Genomic DNA, 21,816 nt, shown 5'->3' with positions numbered 1-21,816 from the left:
ATAAGACAGTGTTTTCAGCATATAGATAAGACAGGGTTTTCAGCATATAGATAAGACAGTGTTTTCAGCATATAGATAAGACAGTGTTTTCAGCATATAGATAAGACAGTGTTTTCAGCATATAGATAAGACAGTGTTTTCAGCATATAGATAAGACAGTGTTTTCAGCATATAGATGAGAGAGTGTTTTCAGCATGTCGATAAGACAGGGTTTTCAGCATACAGATAAGACAGGGTTTTCAGCATATAGACAAGACAGGGTTTTCAGCATATAGATCAGACAGGGTTTTCAGCATATAGACAAGAAACGCCATCAAAGTAAATGTTAGCAATCAACACCTGCAATTTTACCTTTTCGAGGAAAATTATAGACAATCTCCAAATGGCTTACAAAGACAGTGGAGATGAAGATTACTGCTGTGGTGTTTGACTAATGGCATGTATAGATTAGCAAGTCAGGGTTAAGATCCACACAGCAGATCAAGTTAGTTGGGAAATACCAAAGAGGTGCAAGTAAATAATTGAAACCAAATTTCTCTGCGATGCAAAAATATAACGTCACTTGAACTGAAAGGCAATAGTTTAAATTTCACCTCTTATTACCTACGGAGGATCAAGTTGGCCAACCATTCTGCAATTATGGAAGCTGAGTAACCACTTTAGCAGCTCCTGGGGAGCAAAACCAGACCCCAAGAGAGCTAAAATATTATGACATTGCGGTCAATGGTTTCAGCGTGTCACTGTGCCATTCATGTGCACTCGATGATTCATGAGTGCGTTTTTGGTTTAATGAAGTGGTGCCACACATAATGAATGCACCACATATTGGGAACTTTAAAATGGGGAACCCTTCATTGTTCCCAGCATGTCATCCAGGTTTCAAATGGTAGCAGGGAGCTAATGATACGAGGAGGAATATTTAATAAACTCCAAACACCAGGCGAAGTACACCCAAACACATTTGCCTCCATGTCACAGAAATATTGATGGTGCCTCCTTTATCGGTGGTTTTCTTGAAGAGCCTCATGGAATCTCCTCCGCTTCCCCCATTTCCATAATCCTGGCCTTGCGCAGTGTCTGGTGGTCGCAGCCGATTGCACCTTATCGACCTCGGGAGCTGTGAGCGTGCGCCACCTGGCAAGGCACCAGCGGGATCTGCTCTTTCTCTCGCCTCTTTGGGGAACGTCATCCTCGCACTTGTCAATGGTGCCAAGCACATCCCTTACAGGTATCCCTTACTAGATATCTATGTAAAATTTCTCTAGTACTTTAGGAACAATTTCTATAGAATTGTTTCAGAGAAATTCGATATAAATTTTCTATAGACATTCTGAAGAACCTATCCATATAAAATTTCTATACACTCTCTATATAACCGGTCTGTTGAAATTCTAGAGTACTTTCGGACGAAATTATATAGAACTGTTCCATAGAAATCCTTTAGAAATTTTCTATATACACTACATAGCCAAAAGTATGTGGACACTCAAACATCACACACGTATGTGCTCCTCGAACATATTACAACAACAACAACAACATGCATTTTAAGGCCATTTTCCCTGCTAGAGCCGGGGTTAGCCAGGACAATCTTCTCCATTTTGCCCTATTTTCTGCATCTCTCCTTGTTAACCCCCTTGCCCGCATTTCCTCTTCCAGCATCTTTCGCCAAGTCTTTCTCAGTCTTCCCCGTCCTCTACTTCCTTCTACATTCATTTCCATCACTCTTCTCAACCAGTCACTTTCATCCTTCCTCAACACATGACCAAACCATCTCAACCTGTTCCTCTTCACAGCATCAATCACAGGCTCTATTCCCATCATCTTTCGCAAATCATCATTTGTCTTCCTCTCTCTCAACAATACTCCGCACATCCACCGAACCTGCTGCTGCTCTACGTTCATTACCCATGTCTCGCTCCCATAAATCATAACACTTCTCACACATGCAGCATACACCTTTCCCTTCAGCTTCAACGACACTCCCCTCCTCATCAGCACGCCACTCAGTTCCCGAAGCTTCTTCCATGCACATCTCACTCTAGCAACCGTTGCCGAGTCTGATCCACCTTCTCCATTCAGCATGTCTCCGAGGTAGCAAAATGTTTTCACACCTTCCAGCTTCACGCCATCTCCAAGATCCAACTCAACATTTCCTCCATCTGCAGCTCCTTCTGTGGACACCTTACATTTGAATGTAGCTGCCACACTGGTTAATGACCCTCTCAGACCACTGCATTTTTGATGAACCCTCTCAGCGCACATTGTACATTGAATGGAGTTCACTCCGACACCCTTCCTGCACACAGCACATGGCCACTTCCCAGTTCTTCCCACCTCACCACATGCTTTACCACTTGCCATCACCTTCGTATTTCCGATATTCACCTTCAGACATTTTGTCTCCATACATTCCTTCCACTTGTTCATCTTTTCCTTCAGTCCATCCATAATTTCCGCAATCAACACCAGATCATCTGCATACAACAACTCCCACGGTAAACCCTCCTTTACGTTCTGAGCCAGCACCTCCATCACAGCTACAAATAGTAGTGGACTTAGTACCGACCCCTGATGCACTCCCACCTTCACCTCAAACTCACCACTGTTCCCGTCCTTCGTCCTTACAGCTGTGCGCGCTCTTTTGTACATTGCCATCACTACTGTGATCAACCATTCCTCCACTCCTAACTTCCTCAATGCCCATGTCAATACTTCACGTGGAACCCGATCGAATGCTTTCTCCAGATCAACAAATCCAAGAAACAACTTCTTCCTCTTCTCCATGTACTTCTCCTGCAGCTGCCTCACAATAAAGAGCGCATCTGTCGTTCCTCTTCCTGGCATAAATCCAAACTGCATTTCGTCGATCTTCACCTTCTTCCTTACCCTCCTCTCCAACACCCTTTCCAAAACCTTCATTCCATGCTCCAATAACTTTATCGCTCGGTACGAGCCACACACCAGAGGGTCACCTTTCCGCTTGTATCGCAAAACCTTCCTCGAACATCTCATTCCAAAATCATGGGCATTAATATGGAGTCATTCCCCCCTTTGCTGCTATAACAGCCTCCACTCTTCTGGCAAGGCTTTCCACTAGATGTTGGAACATTGCTGCGGCGATTTGCTTCCATTCAACCACAAGAGCATTAGTGAGGTCAGGCACTGATGTTGGGCGGTTAGGCCTAGCTCACTGTCGGCGTTCCAATTCATCCCAAAGGTGTTCAATGGGGTTGAGGTCAGGGCTCTGTGCAGGCCAGTCAAGTTCTTCCACACTGATCTCGACAAACCATTTCTGTATGGACCTCGCTTTGTGCACTTGGGCATTTTCATGCTGAAACAGGAAAGTGCCTTCCCCCAAACTGTTGCCACAAAGTCGGAAGCACACAATCATCTAGAATGTCATTGTATGCTGCAGTGTTCAGAATTTCTTTCACTGGAACTAAGGGGCCGAACCCGAACCATGAAAAAGAGCCCCAGACCATTATTCCTCCTCCACCAAACTTTACAGTTGGCACTATGCATTCGGTCTGATAGCATTCTCCTGGCATCCGCCAAACCCAGATTCATCATCTTCATCGCCCTAGAGAACGCATTTCCACTGCTCCAGAGTCCAGTGGCGGTGAGCTTTACACCACTCCAGCTGATGCTTGGTATTGCACATGGTGATCTTAGGCTTGCGTGCGGCTGCTCGGCCATGGAAACCCACTTCATGAAACTCCAGACGAACAGCTGTTGTGCTGACGTTGCTTCCAGAGGCAGTTGGGAACTCGGTAGTGAGTGTTACGCACTTCAGCACTCGGCGGTCCCATTCTGTGAGCTTGTGTGGCCTACCACTTCGCGTCTGAGCTGTTATTGCTTCTCCACGTTTCCCCTTCACAATAACAGCACTTACAGTTGACCGTGGCAGCTCTAGCAGGGCAGAAATTTGACAAACTGACTTGTTGGAAAGGTGGCATCCTATGACGGTGCCACATTGAAAGTCACTGAGCTCTTCAGTGCGGCCCATTATACTGCCAATATTTGTCTATGGAGATTGCATGGCCGTCTGCTTGATTATATATACCTGTCAGCAATAGGTGTGGCTGAAACAGCTGAATACACTACTTAGAAGGGGTGTCCGCATACTTTTGGCCATGTAGTATATGTTCTATAGAACCTGTCTATTGAAATTCTACAGTACTTCAGGACCAAGGTCTATAGAAGTGTTCCATAGAAGTTCTATATAAAATTGCTCTGGATGTTCTATCGAACCTGTCTATTGAAATTATATAGCACTTTTCTATAAATTCTACAAATTCTATAAACTCTGTAGAAACTATTGACTTTTACCTTCAATTATATTTCTATAGAAAATTCTATGGAACAGTTCCATTGACCTTGCTCCTAAACTTATATGAAATATCAATAGACAGGTTCTACAGAATGTCTATAGAAATTTTCCAAATGGGGTTCTGTAGAATATTTTTTGCAGGGATTGTTTAGCATCTTTAAGAATAGGCCAGATCCCACAAAGAGGATGTGCAACAGTCACACCGAAACATGGGTTTATCATTAAACTTTGCATTGCACTACTTTTGTCTTTCTTTCTTTTGTGTATTTCTTCTTTCCATATCCCATCAGTGTTTTGCTGTTCTTTAAATGCCATTCCAATTCAATGCACAATCCCCCTTGCCAGTGGAGTGGATGCTGCTGTCAAAGCAGTGTTTGTCATGACATCCACTCAATGCTTTGCTTTAGCCTTTGCCATCCCAGAACGGTCAGTAATTGAACCCAAACTCACCAGATTATGATTCAGTTCAGCCCATTCAGGCAACCCAAAACCCTTTCTCTTTTATACAATAGACCAATTTACTGATACTATCACGATATATATATATATATATATATATATATATATATATATATATATATATATATATATATATATATATATATCTCTTTAACAATAATGATAATGATAGTATTTAACAACGTACAATACAAGTGATAAGCATAATTATGATGTTAATTCATCTAGTTGGAATCGTGAATTAACTCTTCAATCGAATATTATTGAACATTCATGGAAGTCTATAATTTTGCTGAAGGGGCTGCGTTTTGATATGTAGACAGGAATGGTATTTCCAGCAATGCTGCATCGAAGTTATTCGCTGACAAGCCCCAAGTCGACAGCTTTTTAATAAATTCTAACATGGCTATACTCGGTGGGACATCAGTGGGTTTGCAGGATTTGCTTTGAACCGGCACTATTTAACTGTTATCCACATTAGCCTTTCTGCAACCACACAGAGGGTTCCTCAGTTTCACTTCTAATCTCAACTGCAGAGTATCCTGCAGCTCAGGCCACATGCAGTGTAAAAACTCGCAAAGGCAGGTGCAGGGGGGATGGGGGTAACGGAGGTCAGACAAGGGGTAGTCTCACACTGGCTTATGAATTATTTGTGTCTCTGGGCTAATGCACCACCTGTGGTCCTAGGGAGAGCAAGCTCACGATGCTGCTACGCGAGTCCCTTGGGAATATCAACTGCAGGACCACCATGATCATCCATGTGTCACCGTCAGCAAGCCACTATGCCGAAACACTCGGCACCATACAACTTGCTGCCCGCATCCACCGAATGCGCAAGAAGAAACCAAAGGTGGACTCAATAAAGCTCGACCTTCATTCGGAGCTCTGTATTTTGCATCTGTTACATTAAACCATCAAGGTTAAGGTTAATGCGACATCTCCTGTCTAATTAAACATTCACTTAATGTACCTTCACACCATTTTTTTTTTTACCTCTTCCATTGCATGACTAATTGTTTATTGCGTAGCTCCAGTAAGGGATGTAGGCACCTGCTATCGTTCTCCTCCCAGCTACCGACTACCCTTCCAGATATTGTAATCGGCTCTGCCTGTATGTCTGTCTGTCTGTCCGTCTGTTATGCTATATCTTCCAAAACGGTTGTGCATAAAAAAATTTATGATGAGCACATGGCAAGAAGATGTGAGAGAAGCGTCATTTTTGGCCCCACCCCTTGGGCGGGGTCCAAAGGTCAAATACCAAAAAATGCAATTATGTGCATATTTTAAACCTTTTTTTTTTAATGAATCTTTGTATGTGCAATGTGGGTCATTCATGGTGGCCCTTTTTGCCTGCCGTCTTTCTACTTTGCATTTGATAGGAAGCGAGGGGATTTACGATTGTGCCCATTGACTTCGTTCTAGTTTTTTACAGCTATATTGATCTCAAGCAGATTATTGTACATACTAGCCAAAACCCGTGGAACATCCACGGAAGGGAGGATGTGGTGTATGGATAGAGTGTACCATTATGGATGGCATAGGGGATTTGCCTGTCTGAGTAAGAGTTAGGAAGAAAGATGGGAATGAAGAGTGCGTATATGAACAACGATCGCCGACACCGGCACAAATGCATGCTCTGGATTGTCCACTTTGTGGATGGCTTGCTTTCGCCTTCGCCTGTCCAATCAGCGGACAGCTTGCTTCGCCTTCGCCCAGCAGACGCCAATACGATGGCGTCGTATCGGCAGTTAATCGGATGCTTTTGGTCCCCAACGTCGGCTAATTCAGATTTTTCGAGTATGGCTGTACGTGATAAACAAAGAGTGCGGTTCGTAGATCGTAAATCCATTAGTGCCGTGGGCATCGGGTCACTGGGTGCGGCGTAAAAGGGATAACAAAGTCGAGTCCTTACGCTATTATTATATAGACTAGCCGAAACCCGTGGAACATCCATGGAAGGGAGGATGTGGTGTATGGATAGAGTGTACCATTATGGGTGGCATAGGGGATTTGCTTGTCCGAGTAAGAGTTAGGAAGAAAGATGAGAATGAAGAGTGCGTATATGAACAACGATCGCCGACACCGGCACAAATGCATGCTCTGGATTGTCCACTCAGTGGACGGCTTGCTTTCGCCTTCGCCTGTCCAATCAGCGGACGGCTTGCTTCGCCTTCGCCCAGCAGACGCCAATACGATGGCGTCATAAGATGGCGTCGTATCGGCAGTTAATCGGATGCTTTTGGGCCCCAACGTCGGCCAATTCAGATTTTTCGAGTATGGCTGTACGTGATAAACAAAGAGCGCGGTTCGTAGATCGTAAATCCATTAGTGCCGTGGGCATCGGGTCACTGGGTGCGGCGTAAAAGGGATAACAAGGTCGAGTCCTTACGCTATTATTATATAGATACACACTACAACAACAACAACAACAACATGCATTTTAAGGCCATTTTCCCTGCGAGAGCGGGGGTTAGCCTTGCGGTCCCCATGACAATCTTCTCCATTTTGCCCTATTTTCTGCATCTCTCCTTGTTAACCCCCTTGCCCGCATTTCTTCTTCCACCATCTTTAGCCAAGTCTTTCTCGGTCTTCCCCGTCCTCTACTTCCTTCTACATTCATTTCCATCACTCTTCTCTACCAGTCACTTTCATCCTTCCTCAACACATGACCAAACCATCTCAACCTGTTTCTCTTCACAGCATCCATCACAGGCTCTATTCCCATCATCTTTTGCAATTCATCATGTGTCTTCCATTTTGCAATATACACATATACACACTCTCCACCATTAAAAAAACAAACATGTACAATTGATAATGTATTTTTTGGACTGTTCCAGCATTCATTCCACCAGAGCCTTTTTGGTACGAGGGATGTGCACTGTGCAGAACATCTGGTTACAAGTTTTCACCAAATGTCATTGCCTCATGCAATAATAGTTTAGCACTGGCAACTCATGCAGCGTTAGTTATTTTAGAGGTGACAGGAGACATTCTGAGCAAATTATAAGCATTCTTTCTGAGAGACCAGTGTGTGGTTCATCCAAAAAACACACTAATTATATTCTTTAGCAATCCATCACAATGCCACGTCTGTCAGAAAATGAGAGGAGCCAAATCATTGGACACCTTCGAGCAGGGTCTTCCATTAGCCATGTTGCAAGGCTCTTTAACGTGACAAGAGGAATTGTTTGACCCCAGAAAGTTTATCAAGCCACGAGAATAAAAAGAGATTTTCCAAGAATTGGACATACCAGGATAATGACTCCTGCTCAGGACCAAAACATTCATGCAACCCGTCTATGCAATCTGTTTCAAACTGCCCGGAGTACTGCAAACACACCCTGGACATCACAGGATAAGTGTCAACACAATCTTCAGGTGATTCCATGATGCAGGGATCTGTGCTCATCATCCTGTTCAATGGCCAACACTTTCACCATGGTACATCCCAGCACGCCATTGTCAAATCAGCATGTCTTATGGACATGGAAGCAATGGGCCAGTGTTATGCTCAGCTCAGTGATGAATCTAAATTTTATCAGTTTTATCCTTGAAAAGCATGATGGCGATGCACAGTCTACAGAAGATGTAATGAGCGATATGCCCCAATCTGTGTCCAGGAAGCCAGTTTTTTGGATTTCATGATGTGAGTTGGTATTGCCAAAACTTTCCGCACCAACTTGATCCATATCGATGGCAATCTGATGGCAGATCGATACTTTCATGAGATGTTACAGGAACATGTGTTGCCTTCCCTTCAACAACATGGTGCAGGAATCATCTTTATGCATGATAAAGCTCCTGCTCACAGGGTCATTCCAACAAGGAATATTCTTGTAATTGAATATGAATGAATGAATGATCGTTTTAAGGCCATTTTCCCCGCTGGGGCGGGGGTTAGCCTTGCGGGCCCCATGACAATCATGGTTCCCTGTTTGAGGCAATGTTTTTATGGGTGGATGCCCTTCCTGACGCCAACCCTTGGTCACCTCTTACGATGTGCAGGGATATGGTGTACCTATTCTAAACCGGGGTACACACCGTGATCATTCATCCCAGCAAGCTGGTACTCAATTTGCCGACCTCGGAAGGATGACAGGCTGAGTCAACCCCCCTGGCGTTAATTCAGCGATCAACCAGGATTCAAACCCAGGATCCTAGGATCCCAAGCCAGCACCCGAACCACAGCTAACACCAGGCTGGAATTGAGATATCAAGAAAATTGTAAAATCACAGTGAAACAATCTTATACAGCAATAATTTCAAAATTTGTTTCTTGATTCTCGTAACCTGTCGGAGTTTATTTTTTTTTCATACTCAAACTTGACGACAGCCTTCATTTAATGAGTTTCAAATCAAATGTGACAACAACAACAACAACAGGCATTTTAAGGCCATTTTCCATGCTAGAGTGGGAGTTTGCCTTGCGGTCCCCGTAACAATCCTCTCCATCCTGCCCCACCCCCTGCACCTCTCCCCACCAACCCCCCCCCCCACACCCCCCTCTCCTGTCCCCGCCCACACCTTCTCCCCTACCACCCCCAGCCAAGTCTTTTTCGGTCCCCCCCCACCCTCCACCCCCCTCCACATTCACTTCCATCACTCCTCTCAACCAGTCACTCTCACCCCCCCCCCCCACCCCCACCCCCAACACATGACCAAACCATTTCAACCCACCCCTCTTCACAGCATCCACCACAGGCTCCACTCCCACCATCCCTCGCAACCCATCACCCACCCCCCCCCCTCTCCCAACGACACTCCACACATCCACCGAACCACTCGCACCTCCACCCTTTCCAGCCTTCGCCGCCACTCCACGTTCACCACCCATGTCTCGCTCCCACAAACCACAACACCCCTCCCTTCAGCCTCAACGACATCCCCCTCCCCGCCAGCACGCCACCCAGCTCCAGAAACTTCCTCCACGCACATCTCCCTCAAGCAACCGTTGCTGAGTCTGATCTACCTTCTCCATTCAGCATGTCTCCTAGGTAGCAAAATGTTTTCACACCTTCCAGATTTACGCCGTCTCCAAGATCCAACTCAGCATTTCCTCCATCTGCAGCTCCCTCTGTGCACACCTTACATTTGAATGTAGCTGCCACACTGGTTAATGACCCTTTCAAACCACTACATTTTTGATGAACCCACTCAGCGCACAATGTAAATTTAATGGAGTTCACTCTGACACCCTTCCTGCACACAGCACATGGCCAACTCCCAGTTCTTTCCACCTCACCACATGCTTTACCACTTGCCATCACCTTCGTCTTTCTGCAATCAACACCAGATCATCTGCATACAACAACTCCCACGGCAAACCCTCCTTTACGTTCCGAGCCAGCACCTCCATCACAGCTACAAATAGTAGTGGACTTCGTACTGACTCCTGATGCACTCCCACCTTCACCTCAAACTCACCACTGTTCCCGTCCTTCATCCTTACAGCTGTGCGCGCTCTCTCGTACATTGCCATCACTACTCTGATCAACCATTCCTCCACTCCTAACTTCCTCAATGCCCATGTCACTACTTGGCGTGGAACCCTATCGAATGCTTTCTCCAGATCAGCAAACCCAAGAAACAACTTCTTCCTCTTCTCCATGTACTTCTCCTGCAACTGCCTCACAATAAAGAGCACGTCTGTCGTTCCTCTTCCTGGCATAAATCCAAACTGCATTTCGTCGATCTTCACTTTCTTCCTTATCCTCCTCTCCAACGCCCTTTCCAATAGCTTCATTCCATGCTCCAATAACTTTATCGCTTGATATCAGCCACAGTCCAGAAGGTCACCTTTCCCCTTGTATAGAGGGACGAGGGTACTCAGTTCCCAATCCACTGGAATGCGGCCTTCTTTCACCACCAGATTACAGATCTCTGTCATTCTCTTCACACCCCAACTTCCTGCTGCCTTCAACATATCCCCCACAACTCCCGTCGGCCCTCCCGCTTTTCTACTCTTCATTGCTTTTATCGCTTCCTCAACTTCCTTCCCAGTTATCTTCTCTGCCAGTCCTAAAACTGGGTTACTCTCTATGTTGCCATCCCATTCATTCTCTGCATTCAACAGCATTTCCATATATCTCTTCCATCTTCCTTTAATTCCATCTGGGTCCACAACGATTTGTCCCACTTCATCCTTCAAGCAACTCACCCCCATCACATCACACCTGTCTTTCGCTATCTGCTTTGCAATCCTGAATACCGCTCTCTGACCCTCTTCCAAATCCAAGCGTTCTCCGAACATTTTCCTACATGCCTCCTGCACCTTTGCTACGTCTTTCTTTGCAGCCTTCTTGGCTGCCTTATAACTTTCATGCTCTGCCTTTTCCGCCCCCGTACCCTTCGCCTTCTGCCACCCCTTGAACTTATTCCTCTTCTCATCAATCCTCTTTCCAACTTCATCATCCCACCACCATGTTTCCGAGTGCCTCGGTGGTCCTTTTGTCCATCCACATACCTCACAAATGGCTCCCAACAGATTATCTTTCATTGACTTCCAACCACTTTGAAGCTCAACCACATCATCCTCTACCATACTCAGCCTCTCTTTTAATGCCTCCCTCACTGTCACCTCTTTCAACCTCCACACCTTCATTCTCGGTTGGTACTTCACCCGCCGAGCTCTCCTCGCACCTTTCACCCTTCTGTCGCAGACAACCAAGTGGTGCTGTGAAATAACCTCCTCCCCCAGGATCACCTTTGTGTCCTGGAGGTGCCCCCTATCTCGCCTATGCACCATCAGGTAGTCAACGGTTCTCGTCGCCCCACCTGACGTGTATGTAACAAGCTTATTATCCTCTTTCTGGAACTGAGTATTACAAATGAACAAATCAGCTCCATCAGCAAACTCCAAAATCCTTTCACCTTCTCCATTTCTCACACCATATCCGTAACCCCCATGAACTCCCTCAAAACCGTCTATACTCCTTCCCACATGTCCATTTAGGTCTCCTCCTACCACAACAACTTCCTCATCTTTCATGTTTTCCATCAGCTTCTCTATTGCACACCAGAACTTGTCCTTCTCTTCATCGCTCCACCCAACCTGCGGGGCATATCCCGAGATGACGTTCACCAAGAGCTTTCCAATCATCATTTTCACCATCATCAACCTTTCACTCACGTTCGTCACTCTCACTACACTGTCTGCAAACTCCTCAGAAAACAGGACACCAACACCATGCACGTCTTCTGGGCACCCTTGCCACACAAACTTGTATTTTTGTCCCTGCCTACCCTTCACCATTCTCACACCACTTCCCTTCCATCTCGTCTCCTGCACACAACATATGTCCACTCTTCTTCTGACCAATACTTCCACCACTTCTCCTGATCTCCCTGTCATTGATTGTCCCTACATTCCATGTCCCAAACCTCAGAAACCGATCTCCACGTCGGGCATCAGACGTGTCGTCGTCATAAATGGAGTGATTTCCACCCTTGCTTCGATCGGGTTCCCCACCTTGAGTTTTGACGAGAGGGAGTGGGGTCCCTTACGGGGTACTTCGGGCTGTACCCTGCCCATATGTAGTTGTAATTGTCATGGTTCCCTTTTTGAGGCAATGTTTTTATGGCCGGATGCCCTTCCTGACGCCAACCCTTTTAGTCGCCTCTTACGACACGCAGATATACGGTGTACCTATTCTAAACCGGGGTACACACCAAATGTGAAATCATTTCAAATCAAATCAAATCAAATGTGAGTTGCACAAAATATTGTTTAAGCCTGACCCAAATTAGAATTGCTGATTCAAACGCTCTGCAGTAATAACAATAAAGATTCTCATGGAGTTTTTGCTAAAACTGTTCTGGTGTGGTCATTCTTGCAAATTATTATGAGGAAGAAATTTCTGTAAAGACAAAATCGCAAACCTGCAAGTACTCGTTCATCATGGTCAAATTTAAATTGATTTTTTTCTGCAGCTATTGCACTTGCAGTAAAATAGCATTTTGCAGTCTAATTGCAGTCATTCCAAAGATTGTTGGTGAAAAGAAATCACAACTTCCCCTCCCAAACCTTGCCCCAAGTCCTCTCACCTCCCTGTTTCCTTATCCCTCCCCCCCCCCTCCCGCCCCTCCACCTTCCCGCACACTGCCAACAGCACCTCCTCCCCTGTCCCTAACTGTATGGACCTCTGACATCTGAGGCCTCTGCTCAAATCTGACAGATCTCTCAATCAAGGCCACCACTGCTAAACATCTGTTCCCACAGGAATGACTTCCCCCATGCCTCCTCTGGCTCAACAGGCCTGAGCTCCATCCTGGTGGTGGAGTTGCAGTTTACATCGAGAACTCCATCTCTCACTCTGTGTGATGCTCTCACCCCTCCAAACTACAAGGAGTACCTTTAGTTGTACTTTCCCCTCGACAACCATCTCATGTTTGTCTGTGTGCTGTGCCATCCTAACACCAATGGCTATGTTTGCATCTCTCTCCATCTCTCTCCATCTCTCTCCATCTCTCCCTCTCTCTCCCTCTCTCTCCCTCTCTCTCCCTCTCCCAACATGGCCCAACTTATAAACACCCATTCCAACTCTCCTCCTTCATATGTGGTGATATAAATGGTCACCATGCCAATTGGCTGGATGTTGGCATCTCTCAACCAGCCGTAACATTTCAGCAAGGGTGTCTGCGACCTCATGGGCCCGACACAATCTGTGAACTTTCAGACCCAGAATTCTGCCAATGGCAAATCTTCCTTCTACGACTTGGTTATGGTCATTTTCCCAGCTAACGTCTCCTGTTCCTCTGCTGATTTAATTGGTTCATCTGATCATGCACTTGCAAGAGTAAAAATCTCTTTGGCTATTATCAGACAACTGACTTGGTGTCAGAAAGTCTGCGCTTCACTCAGGCTGATTGGCAGGGACTGCAAGCTGCCCTCTCACTTCAGACTGGTCTTCCATCTCCACCTCCCCTGATATTAATGCTGCCTAGGAATTCTTCCACAAAAGCCTGCACTCACTTATGGACAGATTTATACCATCTCATCTGCAGTGAAGATACCCATCCTCTCACCACTGTTACATTGAATCGTGTGGTGAAGTAGTTGCCACCAAACAACATGCCCTCTCTTCCTGGAAGGCAAATCCCACCAAAGGCAACTGAAGATTCTCTCACAAAGCCCGCAACACGTATGTGTTCACTCTCAGGAAAGCCAGAAAACATCTTGCCAATTTCAAGGAACCTGGTCACTCCTCACAAACATGGTGGCACCTGGTCACATCTGTTTGTCTCTGGTGTATGCTACACCCTCTATCCTTTCCCTCCCTTCAAATGGCACTACATCAGATTCTGCTTGTGAGAAAGCTGAATGCCTCATCAATGCTGTTTACTTAAAAATCTTGTGTACCCATGACCCCTTACTTGTGTACCCTTACATAACCCCTTACTCCCTGGACCTACCTCATACTCAACTGCTCCTGGACACTGTCTTTTTCACCTGAGAAGGTGAAGTTTCTGGCAACCCTCAACGATGATTCTACAACAGGACCAGACAGCATCAACCCACATGTCCTAAAATTTTGTGCAACTGCTTTTCTACATTCCCTTTCTGCTCTGTTCATCCTACCATTTGCTCTCGGTCACCTTCCGTCTACTTGGAAGTCCTGGACACCATCACTGCAATAACGAAACCTGATGCAAAAACAGAACCACGAAACTACAGGCCTATTAGCTTCCTTCCAAATAAAAGCACAGTCATCACAGTGGACATCAAATCCCTCCTTTTCTCTAATGGCCTGAAATCAGACCATGAGATCAGATTCGACCCAGTCACTCCATCTGGACAGGCTGCTTTTACTCTCCCAATAATGGATGGAGGCTCTCAATCTCAGACATGAGATCAGGGCCATATATCTGGACATCTCTCAAACATAAAACAAACTGCCTTGCTATCCAAACTTTTTGACATCGGCAATGAAGGCTGCCACCTCTTTTGGCCGATCGACTTCCCACACTCTCGCAGTAAGCATGACACATCTCACATTCCCACTCTTTCTCTCCAAAATGAGCATGGTAGGGTCCTGTTGAATTTGTCTTGCACCTCCACTCATTTGTTCCTCTTTTTCCTCCCTGTGGAACCAACTTCCACATTCTCTTCAATTTCATTCTTCCATCCAGGTCTTCAAGACAGCTGCTCACAACCATCTCAAATCACCCCAAATCCAAAACCATGATCTTTTCTACCCACATTAACCCCCCTTCCTCCCTCCCCAAACCCAGCTATTTCCAAATTTCCAATTTTTTCTTCCTGAGAGTTTGCTTCTGTATCTATCTTGTCCACGCCCTGCATTCTCCTCTACCCCTCATCACTACCCTCATCCCTTGGTGTCCTCATTGCTGCCCTCATCCCTTGGTGTCCTCATTGCTGCGCTCATCCCTTGGTGTCCTCATTGGTGTCCTCATCGCTACCCTCATTCCTTGGTGTCCTCATCGCTACCCGCATCCCTTGGTGTCCTCATCGCTACCCTCATTCCTTGGTGTCCTCATCGCTACCCTCATTCCTTGGTGTCCTCATCGCTACCCTCATTCCTTGGTGTCCTCATCGCTACCCGCATCTCTTGTTGTATATTTTGGCCCTTGGCCCTGCTGTTGGCATTTCCCCCCTTTCTTTCTGCTGTTTCTTTTGTTATGTTGCGTCCTATTTGTCATATGCTCTAGCTCTTCCACAAGCCTTGACTGTATACAATATACTGTATATATTTATATGTACATCTATGGTGAACCCTCAGAGCCTGGTGTTGGCTTAACGGTTAGGGTGCTGGCTTGGGATTCTAGGATCCTGAGTTTGAATCCCGGTCGATCGCTGAATTAATGCCAGGGGGGTTGACTCAGCCTGTCATCCTTCCGAGGTCCGCAAATTGAGTACCATCTTGCTGGGATGAATGTGCCGGTGTGTACCCCTGTTTAGAATAGGTACACTATCACTGCATGTCGTAAGAGGCGACTAAAGGGTTGGGCATCCGGCCATAAAAACATTGCCTCAAAAAGGGAACCATGATGATTGTCATGGCCACCCTTTTGTCATGGTAAGACTAACCCCTGCTCTTGCAGGGAAAATGGCCTTAAAAAGGGAATTTTTTCTTTCATATGGCGAACCCTCTCATGTACTTCCTTAACAAACCTGTTGAAGAAGTTTAATCATTCAAACTTGGTGCCTCACAAATAGCCATGATCTTTCTCGGGCTCACCATATGTATCCAAGTTAGACTGAAAAGTAAACTGCCAACTAGGTATGCTCCATGGTGCAATGTTTCCTTGGCAATACATACTGAACTTTCATCAGCTTACAAGGCCTTCATCTGCAGCTTGATGGAGTACTGCTAACTGCTTTCCCCTTTAGGCTGGTGTGCCTGCCTTACACTTTTCATTTATTGAGGCCATAGAAACCAAGGCCCTTAAAATCCTTTGAATCTTCTCTGATGAAGCAGTCTCTGGGCCTGTTACTCTACTCATGCTTCACAGACAGGCCTCTCCTACCACCTCCTTTCTGTTTTTTGCACCCTCTGCTTTTTCCTTACTCTGCACTCCCACCCCTTTCCCAGGTTTGTGCAGGAGACATGTACTCTGATAGTAACCCTCTTCTGGTGAAACTCCCGAAATCCAGGCTCACTGCTCACCTCCACTCATTCGTTCCTCTTTTCTCTCGTCTGTGGAACCAATTTCCTCAGGCTGCTCAATGCCATTATTCCCTCCAGGGCTTCAAGAAGGCTGTTCACCACCACTTCTGGTCACCCCCAACTATACTAAACCCCCCCTCCCCATTCCCAAAGGTGGGCGGTCCGCTTCGAAAGTCCGCTTATCCGCTTATCCGCTGCAGCGGACTAACGTTTTCGAAGCGGATAAGCGAATCGGAACAACCCCCGGAAACCGAAGCGGATAAGCGTAAGCGGACTACCGAAAAATTAAAGCGCATCGCGATTCGCCAAATCAGCTGTTAGCCTGAGCCGTTACTCTAGAATTGTGAATATTTATTTAAGTGAATAATAAGTGAAACCCTAACAACTCGGCTCTCGCCCAATCTCTTCCCGCTCGAGTTCCGTGATGCTTGGGTAACTCTATTTCTCAGGCATAACACGCCGCTCCCGAGCTCTGCCTCGGTCGAGCGCGTGTTCAGCTACGGGTCGGACATCCTCAGGCCTAAGAGGTCGGCCCTGGCTGCACCGAACTTCGAGGCCCTCGTCTTCATGAAGGGCAACCTCCAAATCCTCAAGAAGGCCCACGAGGTGGAGGAGGAAGACGAGGACTAGTCAACAGACTGCTAGTCTGTTGACTAGTAGACTCTCTTGTCAAAGAAAGGACGGGCAAATTGATTTTTCTTCAATGTAACTTGCATATATTAAAATTATATTTAAATTAACTGTAGAGTAGAGTAGAGTCGAGTGGAAAACTTTATTTCAATAAATTTTGAATAAATTTTATTTAAATAAAAATGTATATTTTTGATCTTAAAAGCTTTGTTTGTCTTTGTAGTAGTTAGAAATGGCTATTTAGGCTTAAAAAGCATTAAATTCCCTTTAGAAACGTCAAAAATCGCTTTAAAAACGTCGAAGCGCTTTTAAAAAATCGAATCGAAGCGGATAAGCGGATAAGCGGTAAGCGGACTAAGATTTTCGGCCGCTGAAGCGGATAAGCGAATCGGACTACACGGGCTGGCGGAGCGGATAAGCGGTAAGCGGACTTAAAATTTTCCGAATCGCGCCCACCTTTACCCATTCCAAACATAACCCCTTCCTCCACCCTCCTTTCAATTTTCTGTTCCATTTCTGTTTCATCCGCAGTTTTTCCCTTCGTCATCTTTCCTTTGTTTGAGTTTGTATCTCATTCACCATTCACTCCCTGTGTCCTTCTCCACTCTCTTTGATCTCATTCTTCCCCATGCCCATTATTTCTCAAAGTGTCCCGGTTCCACCGTGCTATTGCTGTGTTTTCCCCCTTTTCCACTATGTTCTTCTTGTTCTGTTATGTTCCCGTTCTTTTGTGTGTTCTCCTTGGTTCCACCAGCTTCAACTTTATATACAAACGTAACAACAAAATACACCATGTATATGCTATTTTACAATATGCAAATTTTATTAGTATATTGAAACATTTACAATTGAGTACATGGTAATCTTTTTCATAATGACAATGGCTCTTTGATGTTTCCTCAGAATGCCTCAAGTTCATCAGGAGGAGAGAGTTCCTGCGAGGAGGGCCGTACGAGACGCCTACCACTATCACGGACGGCACATCCTCGGCTTGTAGCCCTTGATCCAGATGTTCCCCGGGCAACACTGGCCAGTGATCCTGACTACTTAAGCAGCAGTGAACAGTCATGTGACACAGTCATCTATGTGGGGTCTGACGGAGCCGTTCTTTCAGAACATGATCTCACAGACAATGAAGGCCCACCTGATTTTGTGCCTATAATCCCTTCGCTTGATCATTTGACACCACACACTCATTTTAAACAGCACTTAGATCATGATGAGCCTGACCTTAATCGTCTTAAATGTAGGACATTTGCTGAGCTCCAAGAACGACTTGAATGCATTGATGGCAGTGAAGAGCCTGAAGAATTTCAGCCTGAAGTTGAGAATAAGTTGTCATCCTGGGCTGTTCTAAATCATACTGATCACCAAGCAGCAAAATGGCCAATGCCCACACCTCTAAAAGGAGTATCAACTGAGTGTGGTGACTTCTTACTTAACAAAGAAGCAAGGTTTTGTGATAGTCAACCATCAGGTCCACCTACTGAAATTAGTAATGCAGGTACATGGAAGGGACATTTTAAGTATGGCCAAGGTCCATCATCAGGCACAAACTCAACACCAGGGAAAATACTTCATCCAAAGAAATCACCCAATCCATCATCGAAAACAAGGGCTTCCACAATTGGAATGAGTTTGCCAGCTGCTCCCCTACCCCTTCCACCACCTCCTCCACCACCACCTTTAAATGTTGTTGGGCCTCAAAAGGGTGCAGCAGTTGTAGCTGCTCAGAACCTCTCTATTCCTACCCCCATTGAGCTGGACAGTATGTTAACTACAATGGTAACGCTCCAACAACCCGTGGAGCTGAACCATGAGGACATGCTGGTGTTCACCCTTGTAGAGGAGCTCACTTTTGGCACCTCTTCCCTTGGACGCTCGAACCGTCCCACGAGCATTATGAGTTTTACGAGCAACTGCTCTGTGCAGGCATTATCATCAGGATCACGGCCAATTAGTATCATTAGTAGCATTACAGATGACTCAGATTATGATGTTGGGGTCACAGACTGCACCACTGGTGACCCAGATTCAAATGCAAAGACCCTACGGATAGAGAGCCGCTGCTCATCAATTAGCTCATGGTTAAGTGAAGCAAGCGCAAATACTGCAAACAGTGAGGGTGATCAGTCATGTGACAGCTTTGTAATGCAGTCATATGATGGTGTCGTGCTAACAACAGGGGATTCCTTGTCTCCAAATTCACAAGACCTCATGCTGAATGGGAGTCACTATGGCTCTGTCAGCCAACAAAGCACATTGCATGACAGTGGTTTCTCAACATCAGAAGGTGAAGGTAAAAGCTGTTCCAGTGGTACAAATAAATTTCCAACGTCTGCTTCCTCGAAATTGAACAAGTCTTCCAAAATTCCTGGTCTATATAGGCCCAACAGAGAAGGCCAAAAGTACAGTGGCAGGAGTGATGGGCCACCTATCACAACACGAGCTGGAAGCCACGGTATTCCCAAGACGGGCGGCTTGCCGCCCCGTCACACTAACGGGGCACAGCGACCGAAAACTACCTCATCCACTGCACAAGCTTCTGAATTGACACCATCCTCACTGCCAGCTGTGCCTTGGAGTTCTGACTCCTGGAAAAAAAGAGATTTGGGACCATCTGTTACAAACCCTGTCAAATGGAATAGGACTCCAACTATCCCCAGTGAGAGCAAAATGAATAAAATAGGAAAAGGAAAAGGAAAAGGGAGTCGAAGTGCAGCCTCCTGCTCTAAGAATAATACTGGTACACAAAGCAGCAAGTCCGTGGATACTTCTCCTGTGATGTCGCCAAATGAGCTCGTTTCTTTGTCTCCACACATATGGAATGGATCTCAAACACATGGTGCAAATACAAAACAGGAACAGCCTGCTTGGAATATATGTGATCTAGTAAGTTCTTCTAACTGGCAGTCTGAGCCTAAGGATTTTAAATCGTGCACAAGCAATCATGCTCCGTCAGCCAATCAGTCTGCCCAAATTCCACGAACAAAGGGTGTTCCGCCAACTCCTCCTGTACGCAAATCAAGCCTGGATCAAAAAAATCGTGTAGGATGTTTGTTGGATATGCCATCAAGCACTTTCTCTGCATCACTTTTACGTTCAAGGACATTGCCAAGAAAGACATCTCAGGGAGTTGTGGAGAACCACGCGCTTATAGGTTCTGCTTCAGAATGTCTCACTAGCAGCGGTGAAGGGGGGAGCAGCACATACAGATATGCAAGGGGCAAAGTAGATCAAGGGCAAGGACCAGCTGCTTTCAACCAACACTGTAGGCCCAACAGGAGTCTTCACAGTAGCACATTATCTTTAAATAAAGCAGATAGCTTAACATCTCTCAGTCCTCTAGGAAACTTGAATAAAGAGAATAAAGGTGGCAAAGCCATGGCAAAGACACTCGCTACTACATCTTCACTTGCTAATTCTTCTTTCTCAGCCATGGCGAAGTCCAGTGGAAGCTCAAAAGTGTGTGGGGCAAGAACTGCAATGACAGACGCAGCCACGACAGTAATAGCAGCAGCAGCAGCAGTATCCGGCTCGAAAGCTCGTAGTCCTTCATTAAACAATTCCATTGCTTTGTGGCCCAGCATTTCAGGACCACGAAACACCAGTGTTCCACCAAATCCACACACCTTAGTAAAGACAGCTGCAATGAGCGGAACAAAGCACGGACGGGCAACGCTGACATCTAGTATTAAGCCAAATCCTGTTCGTATTACCAACACTCGTGTTTCAGAACTTGCTGTTTCGTCATCAAAAGGTCACCACGGCCAACATTCAGGAGATTCTGACAGTGGCAACGACAGTGGCATCAACCTACTGGAGTCCCCTCCTCTTGGGGCTGGTATGGTAATGGCTACCAGCAGTTTCAGAGGAGCCGCAGGCCAAACACATGGAATATTGGGAATTCCTTCTCCCTATAGCAAGGTGACTGCTCCGCGGAGGCCTCGATACAGTAGTGGTCACTTCAGTGACAACAGCAGTGTGCTTAGTGGGGATCTTCCTCCTGCTATGGGCCGTGCAGCAATTTTTTACCACAACGGTAGTGGTGGAAGCAGCGGTTACGAAAGCATGCGTCGTGACAGTGAGGCAACAGGAAGTGCGTCGTCTGCCTGTGAGGGGAGCAGCATTGCAGCAGTGGGTGAGCGCTCAAGAAGTCTCAAGTCCCTCCGCAAACGTACCGGAACTTCATCTGGTAAGCTATGGCTGTATGTTCACCAACCTTCCCCCAACCCCTTCACCCACACTGGATAATGAACCTCCTTGTCATAAGAGATTATATCCATGCTTACATTTAAGTGCCTATGTTGGATGAATAAGGAGACACAAGATGTTAAGTCTACCCTGACTTACCCTTGGCGATCACCCGTGCCTTCCCTTGGTCCACGATCCAATATCATATTTTGTTCGGACCGTCATATGACATTGACCTTCAACATTTAGGAATAGAGTGCAAATGAAGAAAATGTGTCCCATCTGCAATCTATAAAATTCAACATCATGAAGATCGGAGGAAAATTATTCAACTTGTGATCAAAAAGGTGTTTTTTGTTAATTAGGTTACAATCCAAAAAAGGTCAAGGACACTAATCCAATATCAGGTGCACAACTGCAGGTACACTATTATGATACAACAACATTTTGGAAGGCGAAGCCATCTTTGATATTATGCATTGACAAAATGAAGCGATGATGACAAAAAACGTTTTTTTTTTTGAGAACGCCATTTGACCTTGGCCGCATTATTTTATTCAGGTCGCCATT

The 21,816-nt window shown here is 45.8% G+C and overlaps 1 protein-coding gene across 3 annotated transcripts in view; it reads left to right on the top strand.

The window, feature by feature from the left end:
• Positions 1 to 21,816, top strand: part of KIF26B (kinesin family member 26B) — a 227,281-nt gene that overhangs the window by 143,799 nt on the left and 61,666 nt on the right. For all 3 annotated transcript variants that reach the window (XM_068115929.2, XM_078778866.1, XM_078778867.1), the window contains 3 exons: positions 1,075 to 1,228; positions 5,480 to 5,642; positions 17,956 to 21,247. In XM_068115929.2, the coding sequence (XP_067972030.2) occupies positions 1,075 to 1,228; positions 5,480 to 5,642; positions 17,956 to 21,247 (3,609 nt within the window). The remainder of the gene's footprint in view (positions 1 to 1,074; positions 1,229 to 5,479; positions 5,643 to 17,955; positions 21,248 to 21,816) is intronic.

Source organism: Myxine glutinosa, chromosome 5 (assembly GCF_964187855.1).
Source record: "Myxine glutinosa chromosome 5, kmMyxGlut1.1, whole genome shotgun sequence".
Taxonomy (NCBI): Eukaryota; Metazoa; Chordata; class Myxini; order Myxiniformes; family Myxinidae; genus Myxine; species Myxine glutinosa.
The sequence above is the reverse complement of the archived record's forward strand: the minus strand, read 5'-3'. Positions and strand labels throughout refer to the sequence as shown.